This window comes from Neurospora tetrasperma (assembly GCF_000213175.1).
Source record: "Neurospora tetrasperma FGSC 2508 unplaced genomic scaffold NEUTE1scaffold_5, whole genome shotgun sequence".
Taxonomy (NCBI): Eukaryota; Fungi; Ascomycota; class Sordariomycetes; order Sordariales; family Sordariaceae; genus Neurospora; species Neurospora tetrasperma.
The window spans coordinates 869,423-887,393 of NW_009799103.1; the positions used below are offsets into that span (position 1 = coordinate 869,423).

Consider the following 17,971-nt stretch of genomic DNA (forward strand, 5'->3'; position numbering starts at 1 on the left):
ACTGGATTCATCATCCTGCGATCATTGCGAGTCCCATCCTGGAAAAATGCCTATATCCGTCATCGATCCAAGGCCTTAGCAGGCTTCTTATCTCCGATCCGACAGATGCATGTGAAAGGGAATTGGTCAGGGGCCCGGACCACCTCGCGTATCTTTCGATAGCATCATGCAAATCCCCCACCAACGTAATATATAAAGACTGACCTCCGGCAAAACTACCAACTTCATAAAGGCAGTCGCAAAATACCTCATATCCAATCTCAAGAAAGCTCAAACAGCGAAACGAATTCATCAGTGACGGCAACAACAATGGACTACATCCCCTTCCTCTCGGGGGGCGTCTCCTTCAACCCCCGCACCGACATCCCCTCTTCTGCTCTCCATGGCAAAACCATTCTCGTGACAGGCGGCAACGCCGGCCTCGGCAAGCAATCCATCCTCGAATTCGTCCGCCAGCCCGCCGCCTCTCTCCCCTCGCGCATCTGGCTCTGCTCCCGCTCCCTCGAGCGCGCCCAATCCGCCATCGACGACATCTCCGCCGCCGTCCAATCCTCCGGCGTCAATCCCGACTTCGACGCCTCTTCCATCATCAAGCCCCTCGAGCTAGACCTTACCTCCTTCGACTCCATCAAATCCGCCGCCCGGACCGTCCTTGCCGAAAGCGACCGCCTCGACATCCTCATGCTCAACGCCGGCATCATGGCGGCCGCCACCGGCGTCACCGCCGAAGGCTACGAGATCCAATTCGGCACCAACCACGTCGGCCACGCCTTACTCACCAAGCTCTTGCTTCCTCTCCTGCTCAAAACCGCCCGCAGCGCCAAGGGTAATGACCTCCCCCAGCCAGCGGACGGCACCCCTACCGCGCCTCCGGACGTCCGCGTCGTTGTCTTGTCTTCTGAAGGCCATCGTCTTCCGCCTCTTTTGGGCATCAACTTCGCGACTTTGAAATCAGACCAATCCTCCATGTTGACGTGGCAGCGCTACGGCCAATCCAAGCTCGCCAACATCTTGTTTGGCAAGCAGCTTGCTGCGCATTATCCGGAGGAGCTGACGGTGGTGGCACTGCATCCCGGCGCGGTCAACACGCAGCTTTTCCACCCGTTCCGCAATAGTGGATGGATTGGGTGGGCGGTCACGGGGTTCCTCAAATTCTTTTTGAGCACGGTGGAGGATGGAGCGAAGAATCAGGTGTGGGCGGCGACGGCGCCGAGGGAGCAGGTGCAGAGCGAGGGCAAGGGCAAGTGTGCGTATTTCCTGCCGGTGGGGAAGAGGGTGGGAGAAAGTGGATGGGCGAAGGATGAGGAGTTGGCGAGCAAGTTGTGGCAGTGGACGGAGGGGGAGTTGGAGGGGCAGGAGGTTGATGCTTGAGCGGGAGGTGCGGCGATGCATGAAGCGTGAGGTGTTGGGGACACGTACACTAGATGCTGGATTGGAGCGGAACTCTTCCCGACTTCAATGGGTACCTTGGAGGGGCTTCGGGCTTGTCCTTCGGTACCGGAGAGCTAGAAGATCTCTTATACGCCTGTGTCTTTGGTGTATCTTTGACACGCTGGCTATCAAGTTCTGTTTCTTCTAGCTTTCAGTCCGGGCGCACCGGGATCAACTCAGGGGGACTAGTCGGGTTGGGGTCTAACGTGTCGATAATGTTTTTCAACCTTTCTATACAACTTGATAGTTCTTGCATACAACAGCGGTATATGACATACATTCGAACTCGCTCATCAAGCAGTCAACGCCTCCGCCCATGGTGGAATTTGACGAGGCGGTGATCAAAGTTGCGAGTTGGGCGGCTTCGGAAACAAGATCTTTTAGACGCTGATGTACAGCAGCCTTGGCTTCGTGCTTTGCATGTTACATCGGCTCTGGGAGTCTCTTGGGTGGAAGTGTGTGGAAGTTATGAAAGGGGCTGGCAGCAACCATGGGCGCCACCGCCGAGCTACCGGGGCCATCAGGTTATTTCCCATTGAAGAGGTAATCCAAAGTGTTAGCGGCGAGGACAGAAAGCTCAAGCACATGACACTTAATTCAGGTCGTTCGGCCACATCATTTCATGTTCCAGTACGTACCTACTCAGCCAAACAACCTTTCACCGGCCTTTTGAGCCCATCGAGTCATCGACTGACACAAGATCGTTTTGGAAGGGAACTACTACACCTAGAAACACACCCTACAGAGCGCACCAAACCATGTCCCTAACTCATCTCGAGGTACATTCTCCTCTTTTTGATCTCTCTGCTTGTCTTTATCTACTGACAATATTGGGGCCGACACTAGATAGGTACGCTTTGACGAGACTCAATATTATACGTTGGGCTAAACGTCAACTGGCAACGTGGTAGATATCCCGTTTGCTTTGGTCATGTCCGCTCTGCGTCGTCCTCCGAGTCAATTTGTTGTATAATTCTGAGTCGCAGCATTCAGGAGGACCAGAGCCATATAATGCGTGAAAAATAGTCAGCAGGAAAGAGCATCCTCGGATGACTAGAGGTATGATATTGACGAATACCAGGACACGTTGCGTCTAACTGCCTTACCCAACCCGCTTTGCCTCGCCGCGTTCAAGCACTGTGGCGTAAGTAGTTTTGTCTCTGTGTTGGTGAGGGTGGAGGATGAAGGAGAGCAGGAAAAAGGCAAGAGGCAGAGGGGCAAAGAGGACCAGATATTTGTATTACGATGATTGCCTCTAGAAGGCAAGTCCCCTCTTCATTTCCTTGGGATCAACAGGTGCGGGAGGAGAACGTAAATCACCCAGTTTTCCTTGTACACCTCAAATCCTCGATATCGATTTTGGTTTCCTGAACTTCGACTTATCACGAACTCTCTCGATCATTTCACTGCTCCTTGGTTTCTTCTTAGTTTCTCGAATATGGTGGACTCAGTACAAGTACCACTAGATCATGATCAGAGGTACATTACTATAACTATCTTCTCTACCACATTTCGGTACTCCACTGCACCCACACCATATCACATGCACGCTGTCACTGATGAAAACTTGAGACAGGTGACCACAGATGAGATTTGTGAGAGGTGAATGACGCGTCTTGTCGGATTGCATATATCTTCGTGATCATTCGATATGATCCTTCCATCAGACAGAAGACGTCCAGCAAAAAGTTCATCCCCTCGTCCTATTATAGGTTCCTGGTATCTTGTAAAAGCCATGCTGGGTATCACAACTCCCCTTCTTCAACAAATGAAATGTCCTCAAGCTCAAGGCCTTCCCACCTACACTATCGCAGGCTTACTGCTCGGCGCCACAACCGTCCTTTCCCTCCCCTCCACTCCGCTACCTGCCGGCCTACTACCTCGACGGACCCCTATAGCCTGGGTCCTCGGGCGAAGGAGCTGGTGAGCGGCGCTGACCCTCTGGTGAGGGAGCCTGCGCGCGGCGCGGGCCCTCTGGTGAAGGAGCTCGCGAACGGGCTCTGGTGCTCTCCCTGGCGGATGTGGCTATCATTAGGTTTGAGTTAGCTTCCACTCAACAACAGTATATAATGACAACAAGGTGAAGACTCACAGCCGTTGGCCCTATCCTGCAAGGGCCTGTTGTTCACTCGGCCCATGGGCGCGGGCAGGGGCAGTGGCCGGCTGTCAGCAGCCACCGTTGCCAGTGTGTTCAACCTCGCCGCAGAAGTGGTAGGGCCGTTGTTGTGTGAGTGGCCGTAGCCACTGGACGTGCCGCTGGGGATGTTGCCCCTGGTGTTGGTGTTGGCGCTGCGGGTGATGGTGGTGATATTGCTGGGATTGGTGGTTTGCGGGTTGCTGCCACCCACAGCAACAGGGCCGAACGAGACCGGGCGCGAGCCGGGAAAGGGCTGCCAGTTGGACTGCCACTGAAGTGGCAGCGTCCCTGGCACGTTACCCGGGACGTTTCCCCAGAGGCCGAACTCGCCAAAGCCTGCTCTCAGAAGCATGAGAGCTTCTACGGCCTCTTGCTCTCTTTGTCTGCGGCGCTGTTGCGCCGCTTCATAGAGCCTTTTGTGGGGGCAAGGTTTCTTTTGATGACGAGTCATCTTGGTTGGTTGGTGATGATGATGGTGGTGGTGTTGTTTGTGGTTGTGTCGTTAATGAGTGAGCTTGGAGGGGTAAGTTTGAGGTTGGCTTTTTGCGAAATGGTTATGTGCAAGCAGGGCGGTCTGAGATTGTTCTGCCTGGGGCAAGTAAAAGCCAGATGAGAAAGTGAAGGAAGGAGCAGGCAGACAGGACGATGTCGTCTTAGCGCGCACGGGTCGAATTCATCTGAAGACTTGAGAGGGTTGTTACCTGACTACGACCTTCCGCTCCTTCCTCGGATGACGACAAAACGGACTGAGTCAAAATTCTTTGTGAGGGGCCCGTTTGTATCAACAGGTACATGTGGACTTTGTTTCGTCACTCTGTCCTCCGCTCGTTCCTCTTTGCTCACTTCCCCAGTATGCTGCCTGAACTTGTGGAGAAAGAGTCAGCGAGTTGTCCAGTCCAGTTTCTTGATCATCACGTGGAGCTGATACACATGCAGGTGTAGTGGAAAAGATGAAGAACAAACAGAAAGTAGCAGGACCTGGGGTTTATATACGGAATGCAAGAGCAAGTGGAATTACAACGAACCATTGAAGGGAACTGACCAGCTTTATATAGAGGTTGTTTCAGGTCTAGTAACGGGAAGGTGTGACAGGCAATAAGCAATGGCAAACATGGAAACTTTTCTTCAACCTCTGACACTTCCGTCTTCCCTCAAACCTCTTGTTCTTAATGTTGTCGACATATTCAGCACGCTTTTCTTCTGCTTGGCCATTGACTTCTGGGAGTTCGAAGACACTGCCCACTTCTTGAACCAATTTTTTCGAGCATACAACATACGTGGTAACGAAAGATACAGATATTGGAGTAGCCAAATGTCCTTCTCTTCTCGCATGTGGTATCCTTGAGCTGCTAGTCGCTTCTTTGTTTACTTTCACATCTAGTTTCCTTTTTGTATGTCTGTGTTTACACTTCCTTCACTTTGAACTTCAAGGCAAAGAGCCTCTTCTGTTGGAGTCATAACCCAATGTCAACACTCAACAAACGCTTTGCCGTAGCCAAACAAACAATCTTTAGTGACTTTCGTTGTCTTCAACTTTCATCAACTTCAGTTCATCGTTACCAGGTATGCTCCTCCTCCATATCTGACAGCCCTTCCTCACCCTTCTTCAACTCTTCAACCGCCCCCTCCAACTCCTGGACCTTTCTGTCTACCTTCTCATTCAAGAGATGAACCCTCTCGTCCAAACCCGAAGTCAACACCAGATGGCTCCTCTCTAGTTCAGCAATTCTCCTCGTCATCTGCTGCCTGGCGAGCTCATTCTGCTGGACTGTATATTTCAGGTTGAAGACATGCTCCTTCAACATCTGCATATCACTGCGCAGGCCGTCGTACTTCTCGAGGTGATCCTTCAGCTTCACCAAGAGCTTCTCCCGCTCCCTGTACCTCTCAAAGGCAAGCTCCCGGTACACTCTGATCTTGTCTTCCTCTGAGTTGTTGGACAGAAAATACTTCTCCCAGGCTTCGAGCGGCTCGGCGCGCGTTTCGGCCTTGGCAAGCTCCTTGTGGAAATCGTAGCGCATATGGCCGGACATCTTTTGCCATGCGACCTCGCGATTAGTGTCGAGGCTTAGGAGAGCTTTCTTCAGGCGCTCTCTTCGTGCAGCAGTGTCGGGAGGGATCTGGACAGGGCCGTGGGCAATGGCACCGAATTCCGCGGCGGCTGGCACATTCGGAAAATGAAGCTGCGCGGGTTGGTTTTGAACTGCGATGCTCGTGGGAAGCGGGGGCTGATCTTGAATCTGACGTCTGGCTTGGTCAGGTTTGACGTTCATGTTGGGCATGTCGATATCGAAGCACTTTTCGTTACCTGGTCAGTAAGCCCCTCTCTGAGTCTCTGGCGCCTAACAGCGGAAGTTAGCACGTACCTCATCACCGTTGCTGAGATGATCATTCATGTTATGAGAGTGCTCTAGATATACTTTGCTTGTTGTGTGGATACAAAGCAGTCGCTGGTATAGTTCACTGGTTTTGGTGCTTCTGAGATGCTTCTCGCAGGTAAGAAAGAAATGTCGCGTAGGTTCATCAAGCTTTGAGCTTGAACATCATGTGATTTGAGAAGTTGGTGTAAAGATCTGTATTGTTGAGCAAGAAATGTGGGACATTACCAGTGAATGGTTGCCATGCCTTCTCCCACAGTAAGACCACAACAGCGCAAAATAGAAACTGGTCCTGGTTGAATGTATGTCCCTGTGGAGTTAAGATGTCGGGACAAACAGCTGAACTGAAGTTCTTATTGGCTAGAAAATATCTGCAAAGGATTTGCGACAACATGGGACGGAATTTCGATGCATTTGGTACCCCCTTTATCGTGTTCAAGGCATTAGCAAAGGACGCAAGACGGAAATCGCTCTGACCATCAAGGACCTCCATGCTGTATTCCTGCAGTCACTCCTATTCTCGACGAGGCCAGGTTTTGTGTCGAAACGGTGACAATGAGTGACATGGAAGGTAGATACCAGGAAACCGCGAACTTGCGTGGATCGCATCGACTAAGACGAATACCGCACGGGTGGAGAAAGGAGAATGCTCGGCCTATCTTCGATTGATCGATCCCACACTGGTAGATTGCATACCTGTCGAGACAACAGTCTGTTTGACCCTTTCACATCGACATTATTGGGGTAAGGTCGTGCCATGTTGCAATAAAGGACTGATCAAATATTTCTCTAGAACCTTTAGTTTTGGCACGTAGGCACCTGCGTAAAAACTAGGTAGCCAGAATCCAGGAGGCAGACATAGTTGTATCTATCTTCAGAGAATCGATACCCAATATCCGAAGTGGAAAGCTTCAAAGTGTCTAAGTAGCAGTGAAATGCAGAATTAGTGGCAAGCCCTCAACGTGGAGTTAAGCAATCACGAGGTACGATGAAATTTGTAGGCCAAGTCTGGTGGAAAATATAACAGCAGGGTAGACGAAGGAGATCTGAGTGTTGGAAGCAAAGAGGCCAAGTTAAAGTCCCGTGAAAGAAACAATTTCTGTGCGTTGTTTTGTCGGAATGATCCCTTCTGCAAATGGGGCGGAAGGAGGAAACGCGCTCGTTCCTTCCATAGACACAAGGCGAAAGGACAAGAATAAGTGCTCAATTGACGCCTTTTTCTTCTTGCAAACCTAACAAGAGAAAATGGATAACACCTGGCAGATAGAGAAACTAAAGGAAGTGAAAGGGGTGGGCTAAGGACTAATCTTCTTTACGGGAAGACAATGTCCCACCCACGACGAGCAAGTAAAAGAACTAAGATCTTGAAGCTGAGCTACAATCGAAAAAAAAGAAAAAGAAAAGAAAAACTGGAGTTGGGAGTTGCGCTTTTCGGGTTAAGAAACGGAAAAGTCCAAAAAAAGATTTTTGAGACTCGGATACCGGGAGTCGAACCCGGGGCTGTTGAGAGAGCAGTCACTCCTAAGAAGTGAGAGTCAACGATGTTACCGCTACACCATACCCGATTGAACTGGTATGGTCCGATTTGTTGGATGTGAGGCCACAGCGTGGGCATTATAATCTCAAGACTGCTATCAATGGAATCGGCCCGGGTTTCCAAGTTGAGCCGCAAAGCTTGGAGATGCGAATTCAGGAATAATTCTTGCAATTGTTGAATCTGTCATTTGGACCTATGCAGTTGATCAATGCAGCTACTAAGCAAGTCCACTGCAGCCTAAGACAGTGTGGAGACGAAAATTACGGGCTGACGTTGTAAGGTATGGTGTATTTTACGGCCCGTATCCAGAGGTATTTTTGTAGCCCATATGCGTCCAGACGTTTTTTCCATGACTCGGCTGTGCCTGCGTTCCCTCTCCATGTCCAAGTACCGCTGCTAGAAATGACAGCGTTTTTCCATAGAGTTCCGTCTATCATCAGCCGGATCGACGTTTTTGCTCCTTGTCATATTCCCAAGGGCATTGACCTGGGAAGGCCGTTTTGGGAAATCCTACATGCGAAGCAAGAGAATTCATTCGCTGAAGCTTCGTCGGTCCAATATCAACCGTCGGCGCTGTAATACAGGACGTTTTCCCACACATGCAACGTCTTTGCAAGTGGCCACCCGCTAGGAAAAACCCCTACCACTGTTCCCCCGAGGCAAGGAAGCGAAACATCCATTGACAGAAACAGCGACACCACGATCCATCTTTCCGAGATTCGCAAGCACAGTCCAACGTCGTCCTCGCTGTACCTTGCTCGGCGTCCAATTCGGCCACTCGGATCCCTCTCGTTCCTGATCAGTTGATGTACCAGGTGTCCGACAGCATCTGCTCGCGCCGTTCTGCTTCTGGCACAAAGGCAAGAAGAACAACTACGACCAGGCCCGCTAGTCGTACCGGCACGCCATGTTCGATCAAGAAAAGGCCAACACGTCTGTCAGCGCGGCCAAGTACCTCGGGCAAGCCCGCTACAGAGCGATCAAGCTGCGTTTCCGGGCCCAGTGGTAAATATTGACCCCAAGCTGGCCGAGTCGGTAAACACAGCATTGAGAGAGGAGACCAAGAAGGATTTTACCCTTGAGGAGGTCACGACCTAGTGTAGACGGAGGATGCTGAGCTGTGGAATAAGGCAGCCAAGTCCTGGTTTCCTGCCAAATCACTCCAAACAGCCTCATCATCCTGACTAGATGTATCCAATTCACACCCTTCAGCCTCCAGGTCAACTACCTATCCAAGACGCCTTCTAGCCCGCTCATGCTCTCACCAACTAGAGATATGGCCTTCACTCAAGCAAACCGGCATATCTCCACATCGCCCTTATCTCCCTGTTCGTCACCTCTCTTTCCCAATCTTCCTGCCCCATTCCATAAGGCACCCCTTGCGCCGCGGAGCAAACTTCATGCCGAATACCCACCAACCTTAGAAGAAATTCGTCGGTGTGCACCCCTCGGAAGAGCGGCCCCCATTCCCTCAGCTTGTCCATGATAAGCTGCTTTTCCGTCAAGGGTACGTCCTCCTGCGGCCAGCGAGGAATGTCAACCAGGCTGGTGCGGAGTTTCACGGTGAGGAATGCCAGTTTCCTGCAAGGTGAGTCGGGGCGCAGGGACGGTGAGAAGAACGATAGCATGTACGCCAGTTCCGTGGTGATGGTGTCGTTGAAGTCGGCGGAGCAGTCGAGGTGCAGGATGATTCCGCGGATCATGGGCAGGATGGCCGGGCGCTCCGCGGCGAAGACGGGGAAGAGGTGGGGGCCGTAGGGGAATTCGGCCGTGCAGTTGGAGTAAAGGGTTTTTCCGAGTTCTTTTGTGACACCTGATGAAAGCTGAGAAAGTCGCAGCAAATTCTGGTACTGATGGGGAGAACGAAAACGACAGCGTGGCTCGTAAGCGGTGGAGTGTGGACAAGCGCGGCGCGGCGTTTCCAGAGCGACAATCTCCTCGTCTGTCTCCCAGATGTGTGGCCTGTAGACCATGACGAAATCGTAGTCCACATATTCTAATGGATCATTGTATTCATCATCATCATCAAATATTGGAGGGTCCAGGTGTGCCGCGTCTATGCCATCCTCCGCTGTGGCGAGGGAACTTGATTCCGGCATGGCGATGGCAGGTCTGAGAAGAGGCGTCGAAGGAGCAGAGACTCTTGAAGATATTGGCGTTGAAGATTGGGCTGAGCCTTTAGAGGATGGCTTACCAGAGGGCGATGACTTGATGCAGGAGGCATCTGTGACATGTGGAAAAATGGTAACGCACCTGTTGTTGTTTTCTCTTTCGATATCGTCAAAAATATGCTCCAACTCCTCTTCGTCATCGAGGGCCCATGTAAAGCCACACAGGAGGTTGCAGCATTTTTCCAACAAGGGATCGATGAGAAGTCGGTGTCATTGAGTCGGTCCCTCACCATCCCGCCTATTCGTAGCGAGAAATGCCAGCTTGAAACCGTCAGGATCGCATATGGGATCTCGATCAAGCGCAAGCCTACGATTAGATGCTCTGGGAACGAACGCAGCAGCTTCCTCGCCGTTATTCGCCGTGTCCTCATCGGTCAACTCATCATCGCTCGACTCATCACTGTCAGAGTAATCGTCTGTGTCCTCCTCGGACATCTCGTCCTCGTCCCAGGATAACTGTTCCAATTCTTGGGCAACCCCTTCGCTCTGAAGCCATCCATCCGGAATTGTCTCAGCGGTACCGGACTGGATCTCCCGGTAGGTTGCAAGAGGGTCGACGGCCTGTCGAGTTGCAACCATCTGGTTCAAGTTTCGAATGGATGCTTCACCAGTGACAGTGAGGTTATCAGTTGGAGAGGGTGATTCATGGAAGAAGGAGCTCTCGACGAGTTGAAAGCGGATACCCCTACCCCTGAAATACTGCGGTACAAGATTGTCATCATAGTATTCTTTAAAAGGAGCGATAATATGTTCGAAAACTTGACAGAGTATTTCCGGGGGGAGGTCCATAACGGCCAAGTTGGTGTCGTCTGGTTTGTGCGAAGGTGGAGTGGTAAGAGAGCTTCGACCGACAGCGGATTTAAAGAATTGCCGGACTTGCAGAGGGTAGGCCGGCTCATACTCCAATGACTCTGGGTTATCGTCATTGAAGGAATTCCAATCTTCCCTTGGAGACATGTCAAAGGAACCGAAGCCCCCCGTGAAATTAGTATTGGTTGTGGAATCCATGATGGTTGCTGGTTACAAGGCCAATGGATGACTTCCTGTGGAAAGGTGAGGTTGAATAGCGGTTGGAAACGTTCAGGAAGCAGTACAATCGAGACATTGCAGCAGGAAAAGGGAGAATCAGAGTGGGATCTATATCCCTATGTCCTGAAATGTCCCTTCAACAGACGCAAAGGACTATCTTAATGACGTGAAGACATGCAGTACCCACCTGTCCATTTGTCGGCAGCCACCAGTTTTGTACGAACGAAAACCGGAAAAGAGCAGTAAATGGCAGGACCACCATGACTCGGGTCGTTCGTTCTGGGAACGAGCCTATCAGTACAGGTTAGCACAGATATGCCAGCATGCTGCAACATGTATGCCCACCAGAAATCGTGTACAAGACGTTGATCCTGTGTTCTCACCCTTCAGCGGCCCTGAAAACGGAAAGAAAGACAGGGCACGGGAAGAACATCTCCCCCACTGTACATATTCAAACATACATATGTCTGACTAGGCTGGTCTATCACATCGAACGGCCCGCGACATTGCGGGACCCAAGCTGCTGTCTTGATCGAGCAGCTTCTTGGCGCACATGTAGATCCGCACACCCCGAGGTGCCGGTGCGGCAAGATGGCAGGACATCTTGGGGTGAAGTTTTTGTTGGAGCAATGCCATCCAAGCACCAAGCATTCCAGAGCGTCACCGCGGAGTGTCAGCGGATTTAGACGCAGAAGATCTCGCAGTTCAAGATTTGAAGCTTCGCCCCTCAGGATCCTTGGTGGTGCCGTCTCATGGTGGGCTTTTGTGACTCCCGAGGTAGCTTGTGGCCCGCGATCCCTGATAGAGATGAGGGGTAGCATGCATGGATGTATGATGGGAGATAGTTGGCATTCTATGCCATCTTGTGCCTTACAGCCTCCCATCAGCTAGCTCGCGCAGGGTGCGGTGACTGCCATGTGGCCACTTGAGTGCTTTGAAAAGCAACGAGTCATCGGAGCCTCTCCACTAGCAAGCATTACTTCGTGTATAACAGCTTGAGGGCATGTACATGAAGTCATGGACATGATCACCAGTGACACGGAGCCATCGAGCCTCAGGATGCGTTATGCCGTACAGCCCTGGAACGGACATCTTGTGGGTCCAATACCGACAGGCCCGCGGATGACTGACAACCATGTACGGAGCGACGGCTATGAAATTGAAGCCGTTAGAGTCTCTTTTCTATCGTTGAGGTATCATGGCGGGTATCGTTAGGCCAATGTCGTCGACGAGAAATTGACGTTGTTGACGTTGCTTTTGGCGTTTGGAGTGGGGGTATCCTGGGAGTTTGTCGACGCCAATCAGATGCTAAAGATTCAGCCACAGCCCCTGTCCGCCGCCAATCTTGAGGGTGGAATTCCGGTTGGCTACGGCTGGCTTCGGTCGCCGGCCGCTAGGACCGTCACGGTGGGAGTGGAACGGTCCGGTGATCGATAGTGGTCCAGGTCGTGACAGGGCCGAGTTCAGCTGCTAGCTGCCGCTGCAGAAGGAAAGATTGCAAACGGTCTCCAGGTCTGTGGGATGTCATCTTCATCGCGGGTTTGCTTCAATTTTCGTATTTGCAGTCTCGAACGTCATAGCGGTCTGTCTGCCATGCACCTCGCTGGTGGTGGCCAGATATCCGGCTAACAGCAGAACGCTGTAGACACTTTGTCGCAGCGTGCTCGATTGCGATAGTGCGCTAACTCGCGCTCACTGCATCACGCAGTCGGGGCAGTCAGCGCAGTTACAAAACTCGCAGACGCCCTCTCATAAGAAAATTTCACTGCAACTTGAGCGCGCGCGCCCTCATCATGAGTGAACCAGACGCAGAATCGTCGCCCAAGTCTTCGGAGCCTCAAGACGAGGGCGCTCATAGCAGTTCATCAAATGACACACGTCCTCCGTCACCAATCGTGTCGCCATCAGAGGCACCGCCGGCAGACACCGTCTCGTCGTCAACAAATGGCGTAACCACGCCTGTAGCCGCCGCGAGCGGTGTGCCGTCCTCACTCTCTCCGGCTCCTGTCAGTCCGGCCGCTGCCCCAACCGGTCCTCCACCAGATCCAATCTCTGCGGGAAGTCCCGGCTCCGATGATTCCAACTCTTCGGATTGGGTCACAACCGATTCATCGCCGAGTCCACACTCCACAAGCAGTCCCGGTCCCGATCTTGGTCCTTCTTCAGACCCAACGTCCGGTCACGAACCAGGAGAAGAACAACAGCAACAACAAGATGGACAGTCACAATCGCCATCGCCGCGGCCAGATTCCTCCGAGACCGTCGACGCCAACTCTAATGCCAAGCAGCTACCTCCCCTTCCCTCCCTAATCCCACCAGCCCCACATCACGGCGATCAGCCCGGACCCGGCCCGTCCCACCCACACCATTCGCACCCACATCCACCACCACCGCCTCCTCCTACCGGTGCTCCGAGCGACGTAGTACCACCACATGGCTTCTTATTCCCTCCAACACCAGGCGGGCCACCCCCCGGCACTGGGCTCTACATCCTCACCTCCGCACCTCATCCCTACCCAAACCCTCCGATGCCGGTCTACCCTCCACCTCAGGCCTATCCCGCGCCTCAGCCCTATCCTGCTCCTCAACCTCATCCCGGTCCCCATCCTCATCCCGCTCATCATCCCCCACCAGCACCACTAGCTCCTGATCTCCAAGTCCATGCCACCCCCGAAGCTCAAGCCGAAGCCCAATACAAGCAGATTTACAGATCACAATACAGTCAAGCCCACCCCAATCATCGTCCGCCACCCGTCTATCACCAGGCACCACCACCACCACCGCCGCCGCCGCCACCACCACTATTCATCTCATCATCAGGACAAGTCCCCGGATCTGACGCCCCGTTTGGTTTCTACCGCTCGCCAGGCAAGGACCCGAAAGAACCGCCTAAGCCAAAGTTCTACCCGCCTTCTTCCAAACCGCTGTTCCAGATACAGACGGGGAAGGCAACTAACTCGAAATCGTCCAAACGAAACGGGGTGCAATGGTACGCGTTGGTTCAAGGCAGAAGTGGAGGAGAGGGACAGCAGCAACAGCAGCAACAGCAACGGAATCAACAACAGCAACGCCAAGGACAACCAGCCAAGATCATCTACCAGGAACCCCCACCACGACCAAGGCAACTCCAACAACTCCCACCATCAGCTCCATTACCACCTCATCTCCAAGCCCAAGCTGAAGCCGAAGCGGCAGCCCGATACAAGGAAATCTACGGACCACGTTACTCCCAATCCGCAGTCCTCAACAGAGCCCAAGCCTACGTCCAAGCCCAAGGCCAAGCCCAAGCCCAGCAGAACCAGATGTACAGACCAATGCCGGCACAGCAGCAACACGCCCAAGGCCATCCAACGCAAGTCCCGGCACCAGGCCAAAACCCGGCCCCTCAAATCTACGGACCGCAACATGGCCAAAGCACAGGCTATGGCGGACCAGGGGTGCCGAGCGAGCATCGCCCCTACCGGTGTGACGTCTCGAATTGCCCGCTAAGTTTTGCTCGGAGTCATGATTTGAAGAGGCACATGTTGGTGCATTTCCCGGAAAAGCCGTTTCCTTGTGAGAGCTGTGGGAAGAGGTTTGGGAGGCAGGATGCGCTTAAGGTTAGTTTGAGTTCTTTTTTCTTCTTACTTTCGATTGAGTTGGGAGGGCAAGCAGGGAACGACTGTGGGGATCGTGTTGGTGGGTCAATTTGGGAGAAGCAAGGTATGACAGGAGGAATATCTGATTGGCGGTGTGAGTGGTCCCAGCAGTTGAGGAAGTAAGAGCGGAAAAGCAAAGTGGAAAGGGTAACAAGAAGCTATCAAAGAGATATTCGGAAACCAGAGAAGGGAAAAAAAAACGGAAGGGAGGGAGTGAGAGGGGCGAGAAGCATGAAAAAGAGGAAAGAACGAATGAGGCACCCGCTAACAACCGAAACAGAGACACATTTTACAAACCACAAGAGGCTGCGGCACCAACAACAACCCAATCGAGATTGGCTCAAGTCTATCTCCGTCCCAAATTTCAACACCAGAGTCAGGGGCCGCGAGAGACGCCGACGCCAGCCATGACACCCACAACACCCCGTCAGCAAACAGGAATGGCAGTACCAACAGGGCAAGATCACCATCGGTATTAAGTGACACGGAGCGGAATCGCGGACGAGATCGCCAACGAAAACGGAAAAGAGATCACGAAGGAGGAGAAGACGGCACGGACACCGACAACGATTACGAACCATCAGCACGTGCAAGTCAACGTCCGAGTCCGAATCCAACTCAGCAGGGTCCGAGTCAAAGTCGAGGTCGGGGGGAGGAAAACCAGACGCAAAGTCAAAGCGAGAATCCAGCGAGTCAAAGGCAAAGGAAAAGCCCAAGTTATCACAAACAACGTCAAAAAGAACTCCAAAGTCGATGGGTTATTGGCACGTCGCGCGCAAGTCATGGTACGGCGGCGGCCGGGGAGGAAACTGCAGGGGCAGGGGCAGGGACAGGGACAGAGACAGAGACAGTGGCAAGAGGAGAGGCAGTCGAAGCTCAAGGGAAAAGAACGGCGCCGGGGGCATCATCATCATCATCATCATCATCATCATCATCATCATCATCATCATCATCAAAGCCATCATCAGTACCCGTAACGCACGCCGGAATTGAGCCGCCTGATCCGGCGATGGTCAGGGTGTTCAAGTCCTTTGTGTCTCAGATACAAAATTCGTAAAACATGCAGATACAAATATAAATACAACATACAGATACAAATACGACAGAGGTGCAGGATGAACGTTTTAACAACGGAATTACAACAAGAAACTCTGTTATGGGGTTTACCACCTCGGACACGACTGAAGATTTGAGAAGATTGGATTGGAGTGACCAAGTCATACTCGAAGGAAAGGGATAGCTCACAAGCGACTGAACATACACCACATGCGCCTGAGCCTTACATTCGAGCAATTACGCCTCATCGTGTGGAGCAGAGGAGCACCGCGAAAAGGGAGGTGATACCAGTCTTGATGTGACCTACTAGTACTTGCGCTTCACGAACCAAAGCAGGCGAGATAGCAAAACAATGATGATGCAAAAAACTTCAAATGCATTCGAAACCTGATGCTAGATGACGCCTGACTGTCCCATCCTTATCCATCCCAATCCTCCAGATGATAACTCGATTCCTCAGTACCCCGATGCATCCTTCCATCATTGCCCCGTGCATGAACCATCATCCAGACTCATGACCGCTGCAGGACATCACGGCTCAGGAACATGGACTAAGAAAAAGGCCTTGCCTTTAAGTGGAATGCTGTATCATTTCAAATCATTTCCACCTCCACACTGCAACTTCAATCCTTTGACAGTGTCCTAGACACTCCGTCATATTCATCCCCTTAGATGTGAAGAGCATCAATATTGGCCTTAATCCAGTTATACGACTCAGAGCGGAAATCATCCGTTAGATATCCGGCATAGTCCGCAAAGAACTGGACCAGCTTTCTCTCCTTCTGCCATTGCGGCCAATCCTGGCCGACCTTGCTCTTAGAGGAAGTGCCACCGGAGGCGTCGTTGGGGTCGAGGTTGTAAACAAAATTGGCGTAGTAAGACTGGATGCTCTTGCTGGCGTAGTTGGGCAGGATGCCGTAGAACACCTGCAGGATATCGGAGGCATGGAAAGTTCCGAGGATGGGGGTCCCGAAGTTGTAAGACGCAAGATACGACCAGGCGGGCACCGAGGGGTTGAGAGTGGTGGCGGCGTCGAGAAAGATGCGGCGGCTGAGGGTGAAGATGAGATCGCCAAGAATGGCGGCCAGGCGCTTGAAGCCGGGGTAAATCTCGTTGAAGAGGCCGGTGCCAAAGGGCGAGCCGGCGGAGATAAGGGTACTGTAGGTCGAGACGAGAGACTTAATCTGCGACTCGGTGGCGTCGTTGAAGAAGATATCGTTGAGGTAGCTGACCAGCTTGCTGGTGGTGGTGATGTTGCTCTGGAAGAGGGAGAAGAGAGTGCCCTCGTCCTCTTGATCGCCAATGATCATGGGGACGGCGGCGTACTTCTTAGCAAGCATGAGCTTATCGGAGCTCTGAGTCAAAACCTTGCCATCGGGACGCGGGAGGTAAGAAAGAGCAACGGAGTTGTACGACAGAATCCCAGGCACGGAGTTAGCGGCTTTGAGAAAAGTCTCGTAGGGAAGAGCGCGCAGGCAAGCAAGGGTGTCAGCAGCACCAGAGCAGCCGGCGTTCTTGACGACGGTGTCGTAGACTTTCTGGCCCTTGGGGCAGTCGACGGGGCCGGCGGGGACGATGGAACCAGAGTTCATGATAGCGCCACGGAAAAGGGGTTTGCCGTTGTACGTGTTGTCACCATCGTAGAGGGACATCTGGTTAAAAACGGACATGGCACCGGCGGACTCGCCCCAGATAGTAACCTTGTCCGGGTCACCGCCGAAGGCAGCAATGTTGTCGGCAACCCACTGGAGGCCCATGCGCTGGTCGAGGTGGCCCAAGTTGGAGGAGCCGTCCTTAAGGATCTCCTTTCCGGGCATGAAACCAAAACCACCGACACGGTAGTTGACGGCAACGTAGACGTACGGCTTACCCATGTTGATAGCATTGGTGACTAGGGGAGCGCCATCGTACATGGAGGCCGATCCGAGCTGTGAAGTTTCAGCCTTTGTTCATTACATCGCGTATATAAGCTGGATTGCTCACTTCGAAACCACCACCAAAGATCCAGAAAAGGACGGGGAGCTTATCACCAGCCTTGGTACCCTTGGGACGAGTGATCGAGATGGTCAAGCAGTCCTCCTTGACGTTGAGTATGGTCTTGAAGAGCTGCGTGTTAACGATCTTATCGATAACCTGAGGCAGAAACTCGTTCGACGAGGTGTCGGCAAGGAACTGGGGGCAAGCAGGGCCGATGCCAGACGCATCGAAGACACCCAGAGACGACTTGAGTCTCACGGGAGGCTTGAGGCGCAGATTGCCGGTGGGAGGAAGTGCGTAGGGAATTCCGTTGAAGGCCTCAGTGAGGATGCCGTTAGCACCCACAATCATACCGGTGGAAATGGTGACAGTCGGGGCGGCCCGCTTGTCCAACACCTGGGTAGGGGGCTCAGCTGGGGCAGCAGAGACCCGGCCGAGGAGGGCCAGCGAGGTGGCAAGGAGAGCGTTGGGAAAGCCCTTCATGGTGACGATGTGGCCCGAAGTGGATGAGGAAGGGGAGGGAGAGGGAACAGTCCTTGTCGTCTCTTCTCTTTTGATCACATCTCGACAGCGGCGGGATGGTGGTGGTTTAATACCAATGTTGACAGTCGATGATC

At 52.7% G+C, this 17,971-nt stretch overlaps 6 protein-coding genes across 6 annotated transcripts; 2 read left to right on the top strand and 4 right to left on the bottom strand.

The window, feature by feature from the left end:
• Positions 1-282: 282 nt before the first annotated feature.
• Positions 283-1,936, top strand: NEUTE1DRAFT_66636 (uncharacterized protein; the record flags this gene model as incomplete). Its single annotated transcript, XM_009854752.1, has 1 exon — positions 283-1,936. One exon carries the CDS (start codon positions 310-312, stop codon positions 1,369-1,371), a length of 1,062 nt encoding a protein of 353 aa, XP_009853054.1.
• A 1,371-nt stretch (positions 1,937-3,307) lies between these two features.
• On the bottom strand, positions 3,308-4,019 carry NEUTE1DRAFT_139466 (uncharacterized protein; the record flags this gene model as incomplete). Its single annotated transcript, XM_009854753.1, has 2 exons — positions 3,308-3,456; positions 3,524-4,019. 2 exons carry the CDS (start codon positions 4,017-4,019, stop codon positions 3,308-3,310), a joined length of 645 nt encoding a protein of 214 aa, XP_009853055.1.
• A 1,105-nt stretch (positions 4,020-5,124) lies between these two features.
• NEUTE1DRAFT_102644 (uncharacterized protein) lies at positions 5,125-5,850 on the bottom strand (the record flags this gene model as incomplete). Its single annotated transcript, XM_009854754.1, has 1 exon — positions 5,125-5,850. One exon carries the CDS (start codon positions 5,848-5,850, stop codon positions 5,125-5,127), a length of 726 nt encoding a protein of 241 aa, XP_009853056.1.
• Positions 5,851-8,766: 2,916 nt separating this feature from the next.
• NEUTE1DRAFT_139468 (uncharacterized protein) lies at positions 8,767-10,662 on the bottom strand (the record flags this gene model as incomplete). The annotated part of the gene is made up of 2 exons (XM_009854755.1): positions 8,767-9,707; positions 9,885-10,662. The coding sequence occupies 2 exons, from the start codon at positions 10,660-10,662 to the stop codon at positions 8,767-8,769; spliced, it is 1,719 nt and encodes a 572-aa protein (XP_009853057.1).
• A 1,814-nt stretch (positions 10,663-12,476) lies between these two features.
• On the top strand, positions 12,477-15,412 carry NEUTE1DRAFT_123681 (uncharacterized protein; the record flags this gene model as incomplete). The annotated part of the gene is made up of 2 exons (XM_009854756.1): positions 12,477-14,282; positions 14,602-15,412. The coding sequence occupies 2 exons, from the start codon at positions 12,477-12,479 to the stop codon at positions 15,376-15,378; spliced, it is 2,583 nt and encodes an 860-aa protein (XP_009853058.1).
• A 311-nt stretch (positions 15,413-15,723) lies between these two features.
• NEUTE1DRAFT_123682 (uncharacterized protein) lies at positions 15,724-17,850 on the bottom strand (the record flags this gene model as incomplete). Its single annotated transcript, XM_009854757.1, has 2 exons — positions 15,724-17,305; positions 17,361-17,850. The coding sequence occupies 2 exons, from the start codon at positions 17,835-17,837 to the stop codon at positions 16,046-16,048; spliced, it is 1,737 nt and encodes a 578-aa protein (XP_009853059.1).
• Between the last annotated feature and the right edge of the window lie 121 nt (positions 17,851-17,971).